We start from the raw sequence: 16,581 nt of genomic DNA on the forward strand, positions 1-16,581 counted from the left end.
CTATAATCGATATTTGATCAATAACAGATAACTCCCCTCGGGGAGCACTGGGGGAACTGGGAGACTGGGGGGGCACGGGGGGGGCACGGGCAGAAGTGGGGGGCACTAAGGACACTGGGGGGAACTGCGGGAGGTGGGGGGAGCGCTGGGGGCACTGGGAGCACTGGGGAACTGGGGGGAGCGCTGGGGACATTGGGGGGAACTGGGGAGCACTGGGGGCACTGGGAGAACTGGGGAACTGGGGGGAGCACTGGGGAACTGGGGGGAGCACTGGGGGCACTGGGGGCACTGGGGACATTGGGGAGAACTGGGGAGCACTGGGGGCACTGGGGACATTGGGGAGAACTGGGGAGCACTGGGGGCACTGGGGACATTGGGGGGCCCTGGGCGAACTCCGGCGCGGGGTGGCTGCAGTTCCCGCCGCCACCACACGAGGGCAGCTTCACAGAGAGCGGGCGGCTGAGCCCCTCCGGGCCGCGGGCACACAGCGAGGACACGGCGGGAGGGACACCGGGAGGGACACGGCGGGAGGACACCCCGAGGGGACCCCAGGGCCCACGGCGGCCACATTGCCGAGGGGATCGCGGGGCCCTTGGCGGCCACATTGCCGCCCCTGTCCGGAAACGGCGCCGGCGCCGCTTGATGACTCAGCGGAGCGGCCAACAGGCGGCGGGCACGGCGCCGTGACGTCTTTCCCGCGCGCCTCAGTGGCGGCCCGTGCGCGGGGCCGGGAGAGGTCAGAGGGGGCCGGGAATGGAGCGGGATCGGGAGCGGGATCGGGATCGGGAGCGGGATCGGGAGCGGGATCGGGAGCGGGATGGGGAGCGGGATGGGGAGCGGGAGGGCACGGGGATCGGGAGCGCACAGGGAGCGGCGGCCCGGGGAAGGAGCGGGGGGCTCGGCCCGAGGTGCTGAGCAGGGCCCGGGGGAAGGCGGGCCCGGGGCGTTGGGAGGCGATGGGATCGGGGAGGGCCTGGGCCCGTGAGGGAGACACGGAGCCGGGAGCGGAGCCGGGCTTTGGGGAGAGTCCCTGGGCGATCGGATGGCAGCGGGGAGCGCGGGGAGGAGCGGAACCGGGACGGAGGAGGCTCGGCCCGGAGGGATTTCAGGGCACGGCGGGTAATACAGTGGGAGCGGGCCCGGGCTCTGGGGGGAAATATCTCGGTAAAGGGCTGTTCCGACCCTGCCGTTCCCGCGCAGCGTTCCCGGGATGTGACGCTGCTCCCGGTGCCCCATGGCCGCGCACCTGGTTCGCCGCTGCTGCCGGCGGCTGCTGCCGCTGCCGGCCCCGCCCGGGCCCTGCCACGGCCTGGCCCTGCGCACCTGCCCGCCCCGGCGCGCCGAGGGACCCCAGGCGCGGCCGCTGGAGGAGGGCGCGGAGCAGCTCCGGGAGCTGATCCAGGGAGCGTCCAGCCCCCAGGAGGTGCTGCAGCTGAGCCGGGGGCCCGCGCTGAGCAGCAACCTGGCGGCGCTGGCCATCGCCCGCCTCGCCCGCCTCACCTCCGAGCAGCAGCTGGACACCGAGAGCATCCGCAGGGACCCGCGCTTCCAGCAGCTCCTGGACACCGTGGACACGCAGGTGAGGGAGGATCGGGGGGCTCCAGGTGTGTGTGAGAAGGGGTGGGGGGCACAGGGGAGCCCCACACTGTACCTGACTGTTCAGGACACACCTGCGAGGTGCTGCTGGGGACATGGCTGGGAGGTGTCTGGTGTGTTCTGCTCTGTACCTGGCCGCTCTGGGCACACCTGTGGGACAGGGTGGCAGTGCCTGGGTCACTCCAATGTGTTCAGAGCCCCGAATCCTCACCTGCTGCCCATCCCTCGCTGCATCCCCAGATTTCCCAGGTGTGGCACACGCCGCTGGTGCAGCTGCTGCGGAGCCTGCCGGTGCTGGGGCTGGCGCGGAGCGGGCGCCCGGTGCGCTCCGTGGAGCAGGAGGTGCTGTGGCGGCTGCGGCGCCTGCCCCTGCGGCAGCTGGTGCAGCTGGCCGAGCACCTGGCGGGGCAGGGCCACGACAGCCTGCTGCTGCCCGAGGTGCTGCGCAAGCTGGAGCTGCGCTGGACCGAGCTGGATGGCACCCGCACCGTGGTGACGCTCATGGCCAAGGTGGGACACCTGTCCCCAGCCCTCATGGAGCGCCTGGAGGACAAGGTGGGACACGCACAGCTGGGCACGGTGCGGGCACGGGGCACACCTGGTAGGGTGGGACAGTGGGGGGACCCAGGCCTTCAGCCTGGGCTGGGCAGAGACATGTGGGGATAGCAGTCCTGCCTGGGGTCACCTGTTCCACCTGTCCCCTGTCCCTGTGCCCAGGCTCTGGAGCTGGCAGAGCAGTTCGGTCCCTGTTCCCTGTCTCACCTGTCCCCTGTCCCTGTGCCCAGGCTCTGGAGCTGGCGGAGCAGTTTGATCCCGACGAGCTGCGGCGGGTGGCTCTGGCACTGGCACTGCAGCAGCGCCGCTGTGTGCCCCTGCTGCGAGCTCTGTCCTACCACCTGCTGCAGAAACCTGCTGAGCTGCCTCTGCCTGTGCTCACAGACCTGCTCTTCGCCTACAGTGAGTGCTGGGGAGCACCTGGGTGGGACTGGGCACAAATCCATGCTTCAGTGTTGCTGTCCTGTGGCTGGCAGCAATGTGGGGGGTGGCCAGGTTAGCTTTGCAGTGCCAAACCTTTCCATGTTGGGACCTTCTTTGTCTTGCAGCCAGGTGGGGTGAGGGAATCCAGGTGAGCCTGAGCAGCTCTTCTCTAGTGGGTTGTCCCAGTCCTGGGGGTGGCAGCAGGTGGGAGGGGCATTGTAGGTCACCGGTACACTGCAGATATGAAACCCAGATCATTCTGGGTGTCATGTCACTCCAGATGTCCCAAGTCCCTATCCAGCTCAGCTGGAGCCCCTTTAGGCACTGGGAGGGCTCAGAGGTGTCCCTGGAGCCTTCCATTTCCAGGTGACCATTGCCAGCTGTCACCTGTGGTGTGTGGGGCACAGGACAGAGGTGCTCAGAGCCCCCACACCCTGAGCTCTCCCCTCTTGGCACAGGTAAGCTGAACTTCCAGCAGCCACAAGTGCTGCACCGCCTGTCCCTGGAGCTGCAGCCCCAGCTGGGTGCCCTCAGCCCGGTGCAGGTGTCGCGCTGTGCTCGCTCCTTCGCTGGCCTGCGCTGGCTCAGCCGGCCCCTCGCCGAGGCCATCGCTCAGGTGAGGCCTGGGGGACAAGGGACGACCTCACCTGGCCCTGGGTGGGCACAGAGGGACCTCACCTGTTCATGGGTGGTGGCAGGGGACGCTCACTGGCCATAGGAGGGGCAGGGGAAGCTCACGTGTTCATGGAGGGGGAGTGGAGGACACTCACCTGGCCAGGGGGTGTTGTCACCCTTCCCAGCAGGAGCTGGGGGGAGCAGGTGGCAGTAAGGGCCCCTCACCTGTCCAGGCTCTGTCAGCATTTCCCAGCGGAAATTTGGAATCATTTTCCACTGGATTTGGCTCGATACAGAGCCTCCAGCCCTGGGTGCTGGTGCTGTTCCTCTCCCAGTTCATCTCCCTGCACTTCCCCATCCAGACTGGGATATTCCAGAGCTTCCCCTTATACCTGGATAAAATCCCAGGATTCTCTCACTCTGATTTTCCCACCTGGGATTTGTCCCTGGCTGATGTGTCCAACCTCTCCCTCCCATCCCTGTTCTGGACAGCCCCAAATTCCCGTTTTTCCCACAGTATTGCCTGGATAACACACAGAACCTGTCCATCACCCAGCTGTGTGGGATCCTCGTGTCCTTCGCTCGCCTCAACTTCCAGCCCAGCTCCAGCGAGGAATTCTTCTCAATGGTGACGTCCCTGGAACCCCGGAATTCCCGAGTGGGCAGGGAGGGACCCCAGAGACCCCCCACAGGCACAGATTCCTTCCCCAAACCCACCCAAATCCCCTTGCAGCCCAGTCAAATTCGGTCCCTGTCCCTCAGTGTCGGGGACCGGCCACCGGCTGCCACAGCAACCCCCGTGCTCCGTGTGCCCCATGTCCCCTGCTGTGGGACCTGAGGGGACGGATCCTCGTGGACACCGTTCTCCCAGGTGTCCCAAATCCCTCCCAGATTCCACTTTCAGCGCTGGGAGAGGCCCCAGAACACCCTCCAGGTGATCCCTGTCCCTAGCTGTCACCTGTCCTGGAGCACAGGTGTTCCCCTGGCAGATTCCCATGGGAAAGGGGGAGTTCCATGGCTGGATCCATGGAGTGAGGGGCCACGGGATCACCTGAGAGGGACCCTCCAGCCTCAGCAGGGGACAGTGGGGACACCTGGGGACATCTCAGCAGCTGGTGGAACTCAGCTCCATATCTTCCCCATGCCAGATCCACGAGAAGCTGCAGGGGCAGGAGCAGCAGCTGGACACTCACCTGCTGACGGACGTGGTGTGGTCACTGTGTGTCCTGCAGCAGGTGCGGCCACCACACCTGCGCCACGTGCTGTCCCCTGAGTTCTACAGCCACCTCCAAGGTGAGCCTGGGGACAGCGGGATGGGCTGGCATTTGGGGATTGAACGGGAATTCTGGCCCTGGGGGTGGGGAGGAGCTTACCTGCCCAGCAGGTGGTGGAGGGCAGCTGCAGCCTAGTCAAATTCGGTCCCTGTCCCCCCATGGCGAGGACCGGCCACCGGCTGCCACAGTAAGCTCCGTGCCCACGTGCCCTGTGTCCCCTGCTGTGGGACCCAGGGGGTGAATCCACTGGAGACATGGAATCTGGGAATGCCTGGGGCTGGGAAGGGCTGCTCAGGTGTTGGAGTTCACCTGTTCCCACACACCTGGGGACACAAACCATGTCCCAGGTGTCACATGGCTGTTAAACCCCCTAGGGCTGGGCAGCCTTTCCCAGGAAGAATATTCCCAAAATCGCACCTGAACATCCCCTGGCACCATCTGGGGCCATTCCCCCTGTCCCATGGGTGTCACCTGAGTGTGTCCCCGACCTGTCCACAGGTGACACTTCCCCGCGGGCACAGAGCTCGTGGCTGAAGCTGCTGCACATCAACGCCACGGCCCAGCTGGAGGCCCAGGGCTACCAGGGACCGTTCCTGCCCCCTGAGGCACTCACAGGGGACAGGGACAAGAGCAAGGACAAGGACAAGGCCACCCCCCTGCAGCGGGGGCTGTGGGAGGCACTGCCGGGGGCGCTGGGGGGTGATGACCTCGCCCGGTTCGATGTGAGCACAGTGTACGGCTGGGACATTGGTGAGTGCCACCTGCTGCCACCTGCTGTCACCTGCTGCCACCTGCCTGGGCACCCCCCTCGTCTGTTACCTTCCCATGTCACCCCCAGCCCTGTCACCTTTCCTGGACACCTCCCCTTTCACTCCCTAGCCCTGTCACCTTCCTGTCACCCTCCAGCCCTCCTGGCTCTGTCATGCCCCTGCCACCTCCCCTTGCAGCCCAGTCAAATTCGGTCCCTGTCCCCCAGTGTCGGGGACCGGCCACCGGCTGCCACAGCAACCCTCGTGCTCCATGTGCCCCATGTCCCCTGCTGTGGGACCTGAGGGGACGGATCCTCGTGGACACATCCCCTGCCTGGGGTGGGGTCAGGAGAGTCCCTGGGTGGCTCTGAGTCCTTGTGTCCCCTCTGTCCCTGCAGATGCTGAGGTGGTGCTGGACAGCGACAACAAACCTCTGCCCGTGAAGGACTTTTCTGCCCCCCACTTGTCCCACTCCGAGGGGACAAAGCCACTGCCTGCAGGGGCCAGGAGGTGGGTGGGGGTCCCCTGAGTGGGGGACAGGGAGGGAACAAAGCCACTGCCAGCAGGGGGACAGGAGGGGGTGAGGGAGGTGATGAGGAGGGGGGTGAGGGGTACAGGAGGGGAGGAAGAGAGGAACAGGAGGGGATGAGGAGCTGGGGATGGAAAGGGTCAGTGGGGGAGAAGAAGTGGCAGGAGGGTGACGGGGAGAGGAAGAGGTGCTGCCCGTGCTCAGATGTCCCCGTGTCCCCAGGGTGGCCGTGCTGCGCTGGGAGTTCCCGCAGTTCAGCTCACGGGGTCGGGAGCTGCTGGGCAGAGGCTCCATGGCCCGCAGGCACCTGCGAGCTGCTGGCTTCCTGCTGCTGGAGGTGAGCGCCTGGGGACAATGGGAAACACGCCGGGGACCCCCGAGGCCACCCAGGTGTCCCCAGCACTGCCAGGGCCACCTCTGAGCCTGGCCCCAAGTGACACATCCATGCGGCGCTTGAAACCTCCCAGCCCTTTCCGGGAGAAATATTCCCAAAATCCCACCTGAACCTCCCTCTTGGGAGCAGAGCCCAACCCCAGGGGACAGTCCCTGTGCCTGTGGTCACCCTGGTGACAACAGCCAGGTGCCATTGTCCCCCGGCACACCTGGACACAGCTGGCTGCATTGGGAGGGTGGCACACCTCTTGGGGGGCTGCCAGCTCCCCACACCCAGGGCTCAGCAGGGATGAGCCACTGTGATCCCCCTGGGCCACCTGCCAGGTGATGGGGGGGGACAGGGGTGACAAGGAGGTCACACAGATGAGCTGATCCCATGGGGTCATCCAAGATTAACCCCTAGGGATAATTATAGCCCGGGGGGGTGTGACAGCCACGTGTCACCCGCCAGGGTCACTGTCAGCCCCTGGTGTCACTGTCACACCTGGGTGGGTGGTGGGACATTCCTGGGTGGGCACTGGGCACCAGTTGGGTGTTGAGGCTCTCCCAGGTGGGTTCTGGGACACTCAGGTGGGATGTGAGGCCTTCCCAGGTGGGTGCTGTGGGACAGTTGGGGTCAGGACAAGAGGGGACACAGCTGGGACCCCCTGGGCCACTGCCACATCCCTGTCCCCCCACAGGTGCCCCACTACGAGTTCCTGGAGCTGAAGCTGGAGCGGCAGCGTGTGGCCTACCTGAAGGACAGGCTGGCCAAGGCCCTGGCCAGTGACACAGCCAGTGACACGGCCAGTGACACAGCCACCGACACAGCCACCTAACCTACTCGTGTGGCCTCCTCACCTCACCCAGGTGGCCACAGCCCCGTGCCAGTGTGACCAGGTCACCACGCTGAGGTGGCCCTGTCACTGAGCCCAGGTGGCCACATCACCAGGTCGCTGTGCCCGGGTGGGCAGGTGACCACAGCGAGGTCCCCATGTTCCCACAGGGCTCTGGTGTCACTGCTCTGTGTTACAAACGGCTGAAATAAACCCAAAACTGTACAGGGATGATGGCTGAGGTGTGGTGACATTGGGGATAAATGACACTGGGGACACTGGGGCCATTGGGTATAGGTGGCATTGGAGATAGATGACATTGGGAGCAGCTGCCATCAGTGCCAGGTGCAATTGGAGCTGGGTGACATCAGTGGCACGTGACATAAGGACCAGGTGACATAGGGGCTAGTTGGCATCATGGCCAGGTGACATTGGGACTGGCCAATGACATTAGTGGGTGACATTAGGGCGTGGTGACACTGGTGCCAGGTGACATTGGGGTCAGGTAATGTGTGGCATTGAGGCCAGGTGACACCAGGGACAGGTGACATCAGTACTTGTTGACACTGAAAATGGGTGACATTGTGGATGGGTGACAGTGGGGTCAGGTGTCATCAGTGCCATCGGTGTTGGTGGCACGTGGCTGTCCCCGCGGCCCCCGTGTCCCCCCACCGCTGTGCCCGGGGCCGCCGGTCTGAGCTGGGATCGGGATCAGGAGCCACCAGCCTTTATTCCCGATTATCCCGGGATTGTCCCCGGGGGATGGGGACAGGTCCGGGCTGCCTCTGGCGCTGGAGTGGGGAGTGGGCAGCGGGGACCCCCGCGCTTTGGGGGTGTCACATCCTGGCCACAGCCCCCGCGGTGTCCCCTCAGGCCGCATGTCACCTCACTGGGCAGGGGGACAGACAAGGTGGCTCAGGACAGCCCTGGGGGTGACGCACAGGGGCTGGGAAGCGCTTTGGGGACAGATTAGCGGCCACCTGGCCCCGGGACCCCTCCGGCCCCCCGGGGGGAAGTACGGCCCGGCTGGGGGGACACGCGGTGACAGGGGGGACACGGCGGGGCCGGGAGCTGCTGAGTCACCGCTCGGGGCTGTGCCTGGCACCGGCAGCGCGGGCACGGCCTCGGTGCCAGCTCGGGGCGGGGGGGACAATGCCCGCCCTCATCCTGCACCCCCAGTGCTCCGGGGACACGCGGGGGGGACACGAGGGTCCCCCCTTCCCTCCCCCGGTGTCACCCCACCCGCGCAGACGCTTTTAGGGGGGCTCCGCCCTCTGCTCCCCCTGCCCGAATCTGCCCGGGACACCGCGGGATGCTCATCCCGCTTTTAAAAGGGGCCAAATTCCACCCCGGGAGGGGAAACTGAGGCTGAGCCCCTCTGCACCCCTATCCCGGCGCTGATGGACACGGGGGTCACCCCAGCCTGGTGTCACCACACACACGGAGACGTTCTTAGGGGGCTCCCCCTGTCCCCATCCAGATCTCCCGCAGGACACCTCGGGATGCTCATCCCTTTTTTAAGGGACAAAATCCCACTCCGGGAGGGGAAACTGAGGCTGGGCGCCCCCTCCGCCCCCCATCTCTGGTGCCACCACACCCGCCCAGACGCTTTTTTGGGGGGAGCTCCGCCCTGCGTACCCCAGTAACCCCCCCGGGACAGGGACACCGCGGGGTGCTCAGGGATGCTCATCCCCCTTTTCTAAGGGACAAAGTGGGGGAAACTGAGGCCGGGCCCCGCCCTCGCCCCCCCCCGGAGCTGATGCAAGCGCTGGGTGGGCCCGAGTCCCCCCGCCGCAGCGCCTGCCGCCCGCCCCGCGCCCTCCGGCACAAACCCTCTATCGCGACAGAGCCAGGGCCGGGCGGGACACAATTCCCGCTGACATCAGCCGGGCCGGGCCCCCCCCGCGCCCCCCCGCCCCCGCCCCAGCCCCGCTGATGCTCCGGCGCCGCCGCCGCAGCCGCGTCCGCCCGGCCGAGCCGAGCGGGGGGAGCGGGGGGGGCCGGGCCGGGGGGGGCCGCGGGCAGCGCCGAGCCCGGAGAATCCCTGAAATCCGCCGGGGGGGGCGGACCGGAGAAGGAGAACGGGATGCCGGAGGGAGCGAAGGCAGGTGAGGCCGGGGGGGCGCGGGGGGGAGCGAGACCGGAGCGGGAGGGACGGGGAGACGAGGATGGAGCGGGAAGAATGGAAGGGAGGGATGGAGGGATGAAAGAGGAGCGGGGGGATGGAGCCCGAGGGTGGGAATGGAACGGGGCGATGAGGATGGAGCAGGGGATGAAGGACGGAGCCGGAAGGATGAAGGACGGAGCGGAAAGGACGGAGCAGGAGGATGAGGATGGAGCAGGAGGATGGGGACGGTGGGATGAAGGACGGAGCAGGGAGGAGGAAGCCGAAGCCATCAGAATGGAGCTGGAGGAATGAAAGGCGGAGGGGGAGCGATGGAGGGCTGAGCGATGAGGATGGAGAAGGGAGATGAAGGACGGAGCAGGGAGGGGTGCAGGATGGGAGGATGAGGATGGAGTAGAGGGAAGGAGGATCGAGGTGGGGGATGAAGGGCAGAGGTGCAATGATGGAGCCGGAGGATGAGGATGGAGCGGCAGCGGTGGAGAACAGAGCAGGAGGGATGAGGATGGAGCCGGGGGATGAAGGGCAGAGCCGGAGGATGAGGATGGAGCGGGAGGAAGCGGCCCGGCCGCCACTCTCGGCCGCCGCCACCGCCCGGGGCTCCGGGCCCGGCACAACCGGGGGCTCCGGCCAGGCCCCACCGGGGCGGGGCACGAGGGACTTAGGGGACCTCGCTTCGGGGTCACCTCCCTCACCTCGAGAGCCCCAGCGGGGGTCCGCATCGGGTTGTGCCCCCCCGTACTGGGAGGTACTGGTGGGACTGGGGGTCTGAGCCCCGAACCCCCCAGCACCATCCCACCGCCCGGGTGGGAAACTGAGGCACAGCCCAAGGTCACCCTATAGCGGTGTCCCCAGGGGGCCACTGTCACGTGTCGGGAGGGGGCTGGGGACAGCCGGGAGCGACCCCCGGGGTTATCCGCACCTTCCCGAGGGACTGGGGACAACGGGAACGAGGGCAGGGACGCACCCTGGTGTCACCCTCCCCCTGTGCCTCGGTGCCCCTCCCAGAGCTCGGCCCGGGGGTCCCCGAGAAAGGGTGTGATGGTCTGGTTTGTGCACGGGGGGATCAAGGGTGTCCCCGCCAGGGTGTACAGAGGGGACCCCAAAACACCCCCCGAGATGTGGGGCGGCAGGGCAGAGCTGAGTTAAGGGGGTCACAGCAGCCCCCCCTCATCGTAGGGCAGAGTCACCTCCCGAAAGGCCACCGGAGATGGGAGGGGAGACACGATCCCCCCAAAGAGCCTTTGAGGTGTCCCTAGCACGTGGCGGGGGGGTGGCTGCTGGGCTAAACCATTTCAGCTGATGGGGGGAACCAGCGGCACCTGCCCGGTGAATACCCGCCAGGCGCCGCCCCCTCCCGGCTCCCCCCGCGCCGCCCCGCCCCCTCCCCTTTATAGCGCGGGGGGCTGGGGGGTCAGTGCTGCAGGAGGGGCTGGGGGTCACCGCGCTCCGGCCGCTCCCCGCCATGGATCCGTCCCCGGGGGGCTCAGGTGATGGAGGGAGCCCGGCTGGGTTTTGGGGTGGGGGAGGCGCTGCAGGGCGGAGCACCCCAAAACTCAGTGTGGGGAGAGCTGCAAAGGGCTGTGCGCCCTCTCCCCCCGGTGGAGGGGCTGTCTGGGTTTGGGGTCTCCTCAGTGCGGCTGCAACCTTGTGCTGCCCTCAGACAGAGGGCGGGGGGCTGCTGGTGTCCCCCCAGTGGGCGGGGGTGACGCCAGCTCGCCCCTAGGGCGGTACCCACGGTGTCCCCACTGCCACCATCACGGGGTGACCCTGCAGGGGGGGCACTGTGGGGGTGTCCCCTCTCTCCGCGGTAGCCGTAGGGGGGCCGTGTCGCTCAGGGGTGTCCCCTCTCTCCGCAGCCCCCTCGCCAATGCCCACGACCCCCCCGCCGATGCCGGCCAAGGAGGAGGCTCGTCCCCCGCCCGAGGGGGCCAGCTGTGACCCCGGCCCGGCTGCCGCCGCCCCCCCCGGCTCTCCCTGCCGGCCCCCCCCGCCCGCGGACCCGCTGGACACCCGCATCGTGATGGGCGAGGAGACGCGCTGCCCCCCGCCCGAGCCTCGGGGGGCTCCCCCCGTGCCTTGCCCCTTCCCCGCGTCCCCCAAGGACACCCCCCCGGGCCGCCCCCCCGCGCTGGACCCCGAGCTGTTCTTCACCGCCCCCTCCACCCCGGTGCGGGCGGGGGCAGCGCGGCTGGCCGGCCCCGAGGAGGCGACGGACGGCGACAGCGAGGGGCTGTGCTCGCCCCCCACGTCCCCCTCGGGCTCCTACATGACGGCCGAGGGTGGCAGCTGGGGCTCCTCGGGCACCGCCAGCACCTCCCCGTCCTGCTCCCCCAACCTGGCGGCCGAGGCCGAAGGCCTGGGCGAGGCTGAGGGCGAGGCCGAAGGTCTGGGGGGAGCCCTGGCTCTGCCCCCCGGCCTGGGGGACCCCCCGGCCTTCCCCCCGCTGTCCCCCGAGGAGGATGATGACGATGACGATGATGAGGACGGTCCCTTCGCCCCGCCGGGCTGCGCGGATGATGAGGATGATGATGATGAGGACGGGCAGACGCCGGAGGAGGAGGATGAGGATGACGAGGGCTCGGGGCTGATCCCGGCGGCGCTGCTCCCGTTCCGCGGCAGCCTCCTCTTCCAGGCCGAGGCCGTGGAGATCTCGCCCCGGGGCTGCGCCGGGGAGGAGGAGGAGGAGGACGAAGGCAGCACCTCGGCGTCCTTCCTGCGCTCGCTGTCCGAGAGCTCCATCCCCGAGGGGGGGGACGAGGCCTTCGCCTTCCGCGACGACACCGACGCCTCCTCGGACTCGGCCGCCTACGACGGGGACGAGGACGAGCGGCTCTACGGCACCGAGCGGCACGCGGGGGACACGGGGACACCGCCGGGGACACCCTCGGCACCCTCGGGCCCCGCTGGCGTCGAGCTCCACCTCCATGCCGGGTCCCCGTGTCACACGCCCGGCCAGGACACGGCTCCCGGATCCTTGGGGACACCCCCGGCACCCCCTGGAGGGGACGCGGAGCTGGATGGCGACGCCTTTGTCACCGCCACGGGGGGGTGGCCCCCGCCGGAGCTCCCTGAGGAGGAGGAGACAGCGACAGAAGGTTCTGGAGCGGCGCTGGGACAGGGAGCTTGCCCGGAGCTGGCAGTGACCGCGCCTGTCCCCCAACCCCCCGGGCTCTGTGCTGGGGACCCCCAGAGCCACCAGCTGGGCGGGGCCAATGGGGAGCCCCAGGACGGCCCTGGGCATGACAGTGATGGTGACAATGACCTTGAGCTCAGCACTGGGACGGTGGGCAGTGCTGATGGCCACAGCGAGCTGGACTCTGCAGCCACCGGCTTGGGGACATCTGTGACACCAACCCCCCTGGATGAGATGGACACTGTGGCCACGGAGGTGGTGACACCAGTGACACCAAGCGTGATGGACACTGTGGATGCTGACCTAGTGACACCGGTGACACCAGCCCCACTGGATGAGATGGCCACTGCAGCCACCAGCCCAGTGATACCCAGCCCGCCTGATGAGCTGGACGCTGTGGCCACCGACATGGTGACACCAGGGACACCAACCCCTCTGGATGAGCTGGACACTGCGGACACTGCTCTGGTGACATCCAGCCTGATGGACAGCACAGCCACCAGCCTGGTGGCACCCAGCCCATCAGACACTGCAGCTGCTGATGTAGTGACATCAGTGACACCCAGCCCCCCACGTGAGCCAGCCACCATGGCCACTGAGCTGGTGACACCGGTGCCACCAAGCCCACCAGATGAGCCAGCCACCATGGCCACTGAGCTGGTGACACCGGTGCCACCAAGCCCACTGGTGACACCCAGCCCCCCAGATGAGCCGGATACTATGCCCGCCAGCCTGGTGACACCAGTGACACCAAGCCCAGCACATGAGCTGGACATCGTGGCCACTGACGTGGTGACACCGGTGGCACCCAGCGTACTGGACAAGATGGAAGTTGTGAACACTGTCCCGGTGACACCGGTGACATCCACCCTGAAGGATGCTGTGGCCACTGACTTGGTGACATCAGTGACACCCACCCTGATGGCTACTGTGGCCACCAACCTGGTGACATCGGTGACACCAACCTCCCTGGATGAGAGGGACACCGCTGCAGCTATTGACCTGGTGACATCGGTGACACCAACCTCCCTGGATGAGAGGGACACCGCTGCAGCCATTGACCTGGTGACATCGGTGACACCAACCTCCCTGGATGAGAGGGACACTGCAGCAGCCATTGACCTGGTGACATCGGTGACACCAACCTCCCTGGATGAGAGGGACACTGCTGCAGCCATTGACCTGGTGACATCGGTGACACCAACCTCCCTGGATGAGAGGGACACCGCTGCAGCCATTGACCTGGTGACATCGGTGACACCCGCCCTGATGAACACCACAGGTGCCACCCCAGTGACCATGAGCATGGTGGAATACAGAGATACCAAAACGGTGACATCGGTGACACCAACCCCCGGGGATGTGATGGCCACAGTGACCACCGACCCAGCGACACCCAGCCCGATGGACACCACGGCCACCGACCCGGTGACCCCCAGCCCCGCGGCTGCTGTCCCTGCCCCGTGTCCCCTTCCCCGGGCCATGTCCCCCGTGGCGCTGGCAGCCGAGGTGGCCCCATCCTGCGAGTCCCCAGCTGCCCCGCCGTGTCCCCTGGCGCAGGGGACGCTGTCGCAGACGCCTGAGGACGTCCCCGAGGAGCGGGGTGACGTGGCCACCGCCTTGTCCCCGGAGCTGCGGGACACGTCCAGCTTCCACAGCGCCGGAGAGGCCCCGGGAGAGCCCGAGGAGGAGAAAGCTGAGGATGATGAGGATGATGAAGATGTGGCCCCCGCGCCCCTCTCGCCGCGCTTCACGGCCTCGGAGCGGGAGGTGTTCGTGGGGACCCCCCCGGCCCCCCCCGAACTGCTGCCACCACCCGGTGCCTTTTCGGGGCACGGGGCCGGGCCGGGTGTCGCCGCCCCGCTGCGGGGGGCCCCGGGGGATTTGCCCCCCGCCCTGCAGGAGCCCCCCAGCCCCCGGTCGGGCCCTGAGCCCCCCGGCCACGCTGCGGGGGGCACCGATGCCAAAGTCCCCCCAAGTCCCCCCGGCCACCCCGCGGCCCCTCCCGAGCGGCAGGAGGAAGAGGAGGCAGTGGGGGGGGTCGCACCCAGCCCCCCGCCCGCTGCAGGGGCTCAGCTGGGATCCCCCCCCGAACCCCCCCGCCCTGCACCCCCCAAAATCAGCCAAGTGCCTCCTCCCGCCGCCCCGGCCCGTCCCGGGCCCCCCCGCAGCCAGGAGCCCCCCCCGGGGCTGCCCCTCTCCAGGAAGCACCTCGAAGGTAAGAGATCCCCCAAACCCCCGTGGCTGTGGGATCGGGGTGGGCACTGCCTGCGGGGGGCACTTGGGAGGTCGCTGGGTGGGGTCAGCCCGAGGGGGGGCTTTGGGGGGCACCACGAGCTCAGCACCACCCCCCTTGCCGTGGGGGTTGCATGGGAACAGGGTGAGCACCCGCGGGGTCTGAGGGTGCCTTTGGGGGGTCCCGGGGTGGGCGAGGGGGGTGAGCAGGAGGGGCTGAGCCCCCAGAGAGGTTTTGGGGACTGCCCAGCTCAGCCCCTCTGCCCTCACAGCCCCCCAGCCCTCCCCGCAGAAGGAGCAGGAGCCCCGAGGCCGGGCAGGAGCCCCGGGGGCTGGGGGGGGCCGGGGTGCCCCCCGGGGGTCTCTGCAGTCGGAGTCGAGCTCGTCCAGCGAGGCCGAGGCCCCCCAGCCCCCCCCGGCCGCCCAGCGCTGCCAGCCCAACCACCGAGGTGAGGGGGATCCCCTGGGGTATCCCCGCCTTTGGGGGGTCCGGGGGGCTCCTCTCACCCCCCTCCCTCTGCGCAGGGTCCGGCAACGAGTCAGAGAGCAACGACGAGTCCATCCCGGAGCTGGAGGAGCCCGAGGGCTCGGAGCCGTCCCCTGCCCAGCCCCAGGTGCGGTTTCGGGGAGTCGGGGGTGGTGGGGACCCCTCAGGGGGTGCGGACCCCGCTGACCCCCTCCCCCTCCCCTCGGCAGGTGCCCCTCGGCCACGCCCTCGGCCCCGGAGAGGAACCGCTCAGCAAAGCCAAGCAGAGCCGCAGCGAGAAGAAAGCCCGCAAGGTGGGGTGTCCCCGGGGAGCTGGTGGTCCCCTGCAGGGCTGGGGTCCCTGTCCCGTCGCAGGGTTTGGGGAGATCGGTTCTGGGGTGTTGAGGGTCAGCTCCCCACTCTGGGGGTCTCTGGGCCACACTGGGATGGGACTCAGGGGGTCCCATGTTGGCCATGCTGAGCCAACATCCCCACCCTGATTACCCCGTTATCCCGGGGATTTGGGGTGTTACGGGGGGCTGGATCGCCCCCAGGCTGCTGTGCCGTGGTGCAGGGGGTCACCCCACACCCCCCTGGCCCCTCAGGCCATGTCCAAGCTGGGGCTGCGGCAGATCCACGGCGTCACCCGCATCACCATCCGCAAATCCAAGAACATCCTGTTCGTCATCTCCAAACCCGACGTCTTCAAGAGCCCCGCGTCCGACATCTACATCGTCTTCGGGGAGGCCAAGGTGGGCTCGGGGGGGCTTTGGGAGGGAGGTCTCGGCTCGGGGGTGGCTGTGGTGACCCTGTGTCCCCCCCCAGATCGAGGATCTGTCCCAGCAAGTGCACAAGGCGGCGGCTGAGAAGTTCAAGGTGCCCCTGGAGCACTCGGCGCTCGTGACTGACGCAGCACCCGCCCTGGCCATCAAGGAGGAGAGCGAGGAGGAGGAGGAGGTGAGTGCTGGGGGGTGACAGCGCTGTGACCCTCTGGGGTGGATGGGACAGGGCTGGAGGTGCAGGATGTGGAGTTGGGCATGGCTCAGGTCAATGTTTTGTGCCCTGGGAGGGGCTGCAGAGGGATGCCTGCGCTCAGGGCTGGGTTGGTGCCACGGGGGGGCTGACAGCTCTGTGTCCCCCTGTCACCCCAGGTGGACGAGACGGGGCTGGAGGTGAGGGACATCGAGCTGGTGATGGCCCAGGCCAATGTGTCACGTCCCAAGGCTGTGCGGGCACTGCGGCACAACAACAACGACATCGTCAACGCCATCATGGTGAGTGGAGGGGGCAGGGATCCCCCTTTTCCCAGCGGGAATTGGGGCTGTGACCCCAGAATTCCTGACTCTCCGCTCTCTCCCGCAGGAACTGACCATGTAGCAGCTGGGGGTGTCCCAGCCCCCTGTATAGATGCACAGAGTCCCCCCAAATCCTTCCTCCTGCTCCCCCATCCTCCTCCTGCCCCCCTGAACTGCTCAATAAAGGCCACCTGCACCCCTTGGATCGCACTCTGCCTCCCAGGCCTGGTTTTGGGGAGCCCCTCTTCCAGCAGTAGGATGGGGGGGCAGCTCCTGGGGGTGTAACTGGGATGGGGGAGGTAGAAGGACAGGTTTTGGGGGGTGGCAGCACCCCATGGAGCTCCCAGCGTCATTGGGGATCAGGGATAACCCTCTCCC

The 16,581-nt window shown here is 67.8% G+C and overlaps 2 protein-coding genes and 3 non-coding genes across 7 annotated transcripts; all 5 read left to right on the plus strand.

The window, feature by feature from the left end:
• Positions 1–577: 577 nt before the first annotated feature.
• TBRG4 (transforming growth factor beta regulator 4) lies at positions 578–7,180 on the plus strand. Its single transcript, XM_085049989.1, has 11 exons — positions 578–736; positions 1,201–1,579; positions 1,837–2,151; positions 2,382–2,553; positions 3,033–3,190; positions 3,707–3,817; positions 4,338–4,482; positions 4,962–5,213; positions 5,611–5,722; positions 5,964–6,078; positions 6,815–7,180. The coding sequence occupies exons 2-11, from the start codon at positions 1,235–1,237 to the stop codon at positions 6,950–6,952; spliced, it is 1,863 nt and encodes a 620-aa protein (XP_084906115.1). The 5' UTR covers positions 578–736; positions 1,201–1,234; the 3' UTR covers positions 6,953–7,180.
• LOC146440640 (small nucleolar RNA SNORA5) lies at positions 3,918–4,041 on the plus strand. Its single transcript, XR_014850490.1, has one exon. It is a non-coding gene; the product is annotated as a small nucleolar RNA SNORA5 (small nucleolar RNA).
• On the plus strand, positions 4,589–4,721 carry LOC146440641 (small nucleolar RNA SNORA5). The gene has a single exon (XR_014850488.1). It is a non-coding gene; the product is annotated as a small nucleolar RNA SNORA5 (small nucleolar RNA).
• On the plus strand, positions 5,406–5,529 carry LOC146440642 (small nucleolar RNA SNORA5). The gene has a single exon (XR_014850489.1). It is a non-coding gene; the product is annotated as a small nucleolar RNA SNORA5 (small nucleolar RNA).
• Positions 7,181–8,906: 1,726 nt separating the features above from the next.
• Positions 8,907–16,413, plus strand: NACAD (NAC alpha domain containing). Of its 3 annotated transcripts, none has more exons than XM_085049999.1 (9): positions 8,907–9,057; positions 10,931–14,425; positions 14,715–14,891; positions 14,968–15,056; positions 15,139–15,222; positions 15,514–15,660; positions 15,734–15,865; positions 16,060–16,182; positions 16,271–16,413. In XM_085049999.1, the coding sequence occupies exons 1-9, from the start codon at positions 9,036–9,038 to the stop codon at positions 16,283–16,285; spliced, it is 4,284 nt and encodes a 1,427-aa protein (XP_084906125.1). In that variant the 5' UTR covers positions 8,907–9,035; the 3' UTR covers positions 16,286–16,413. The 3 variants fall into 3 exon arrangements, with proteins under 3 accessions (XP_084906125.1, XP_084906124.1, XP_084906123.1); XM_085049997.1 differs by lacking the exon at positions 8,907–9,057 and adding an exon at positions 10,163–10,561; XM_085049998.1 differs by lacking the exon at positions 14,715–14,891 and having other exon boundaries at positions 8,982–9,057.
• Positions 16,414–16,581: the final 168 nt, after the last annotated feature.

The sequence above is a fragment of the Lichenostomus cassidix genome, chromosome 2, assembly GCF_008360975.1.
Source record: "Lichenostomus cassidix isolate B80296 chromosome 2, HeHo_3.0, whole genome shotgun sequence".
In the NCBI taxonomy this organism is placed as follows: Eukaryota; Metazoa; Chordata; class Aves; order Passeriformes; family Meliphagidae; genus Lichenostomus; species Lichenostomus cassidix.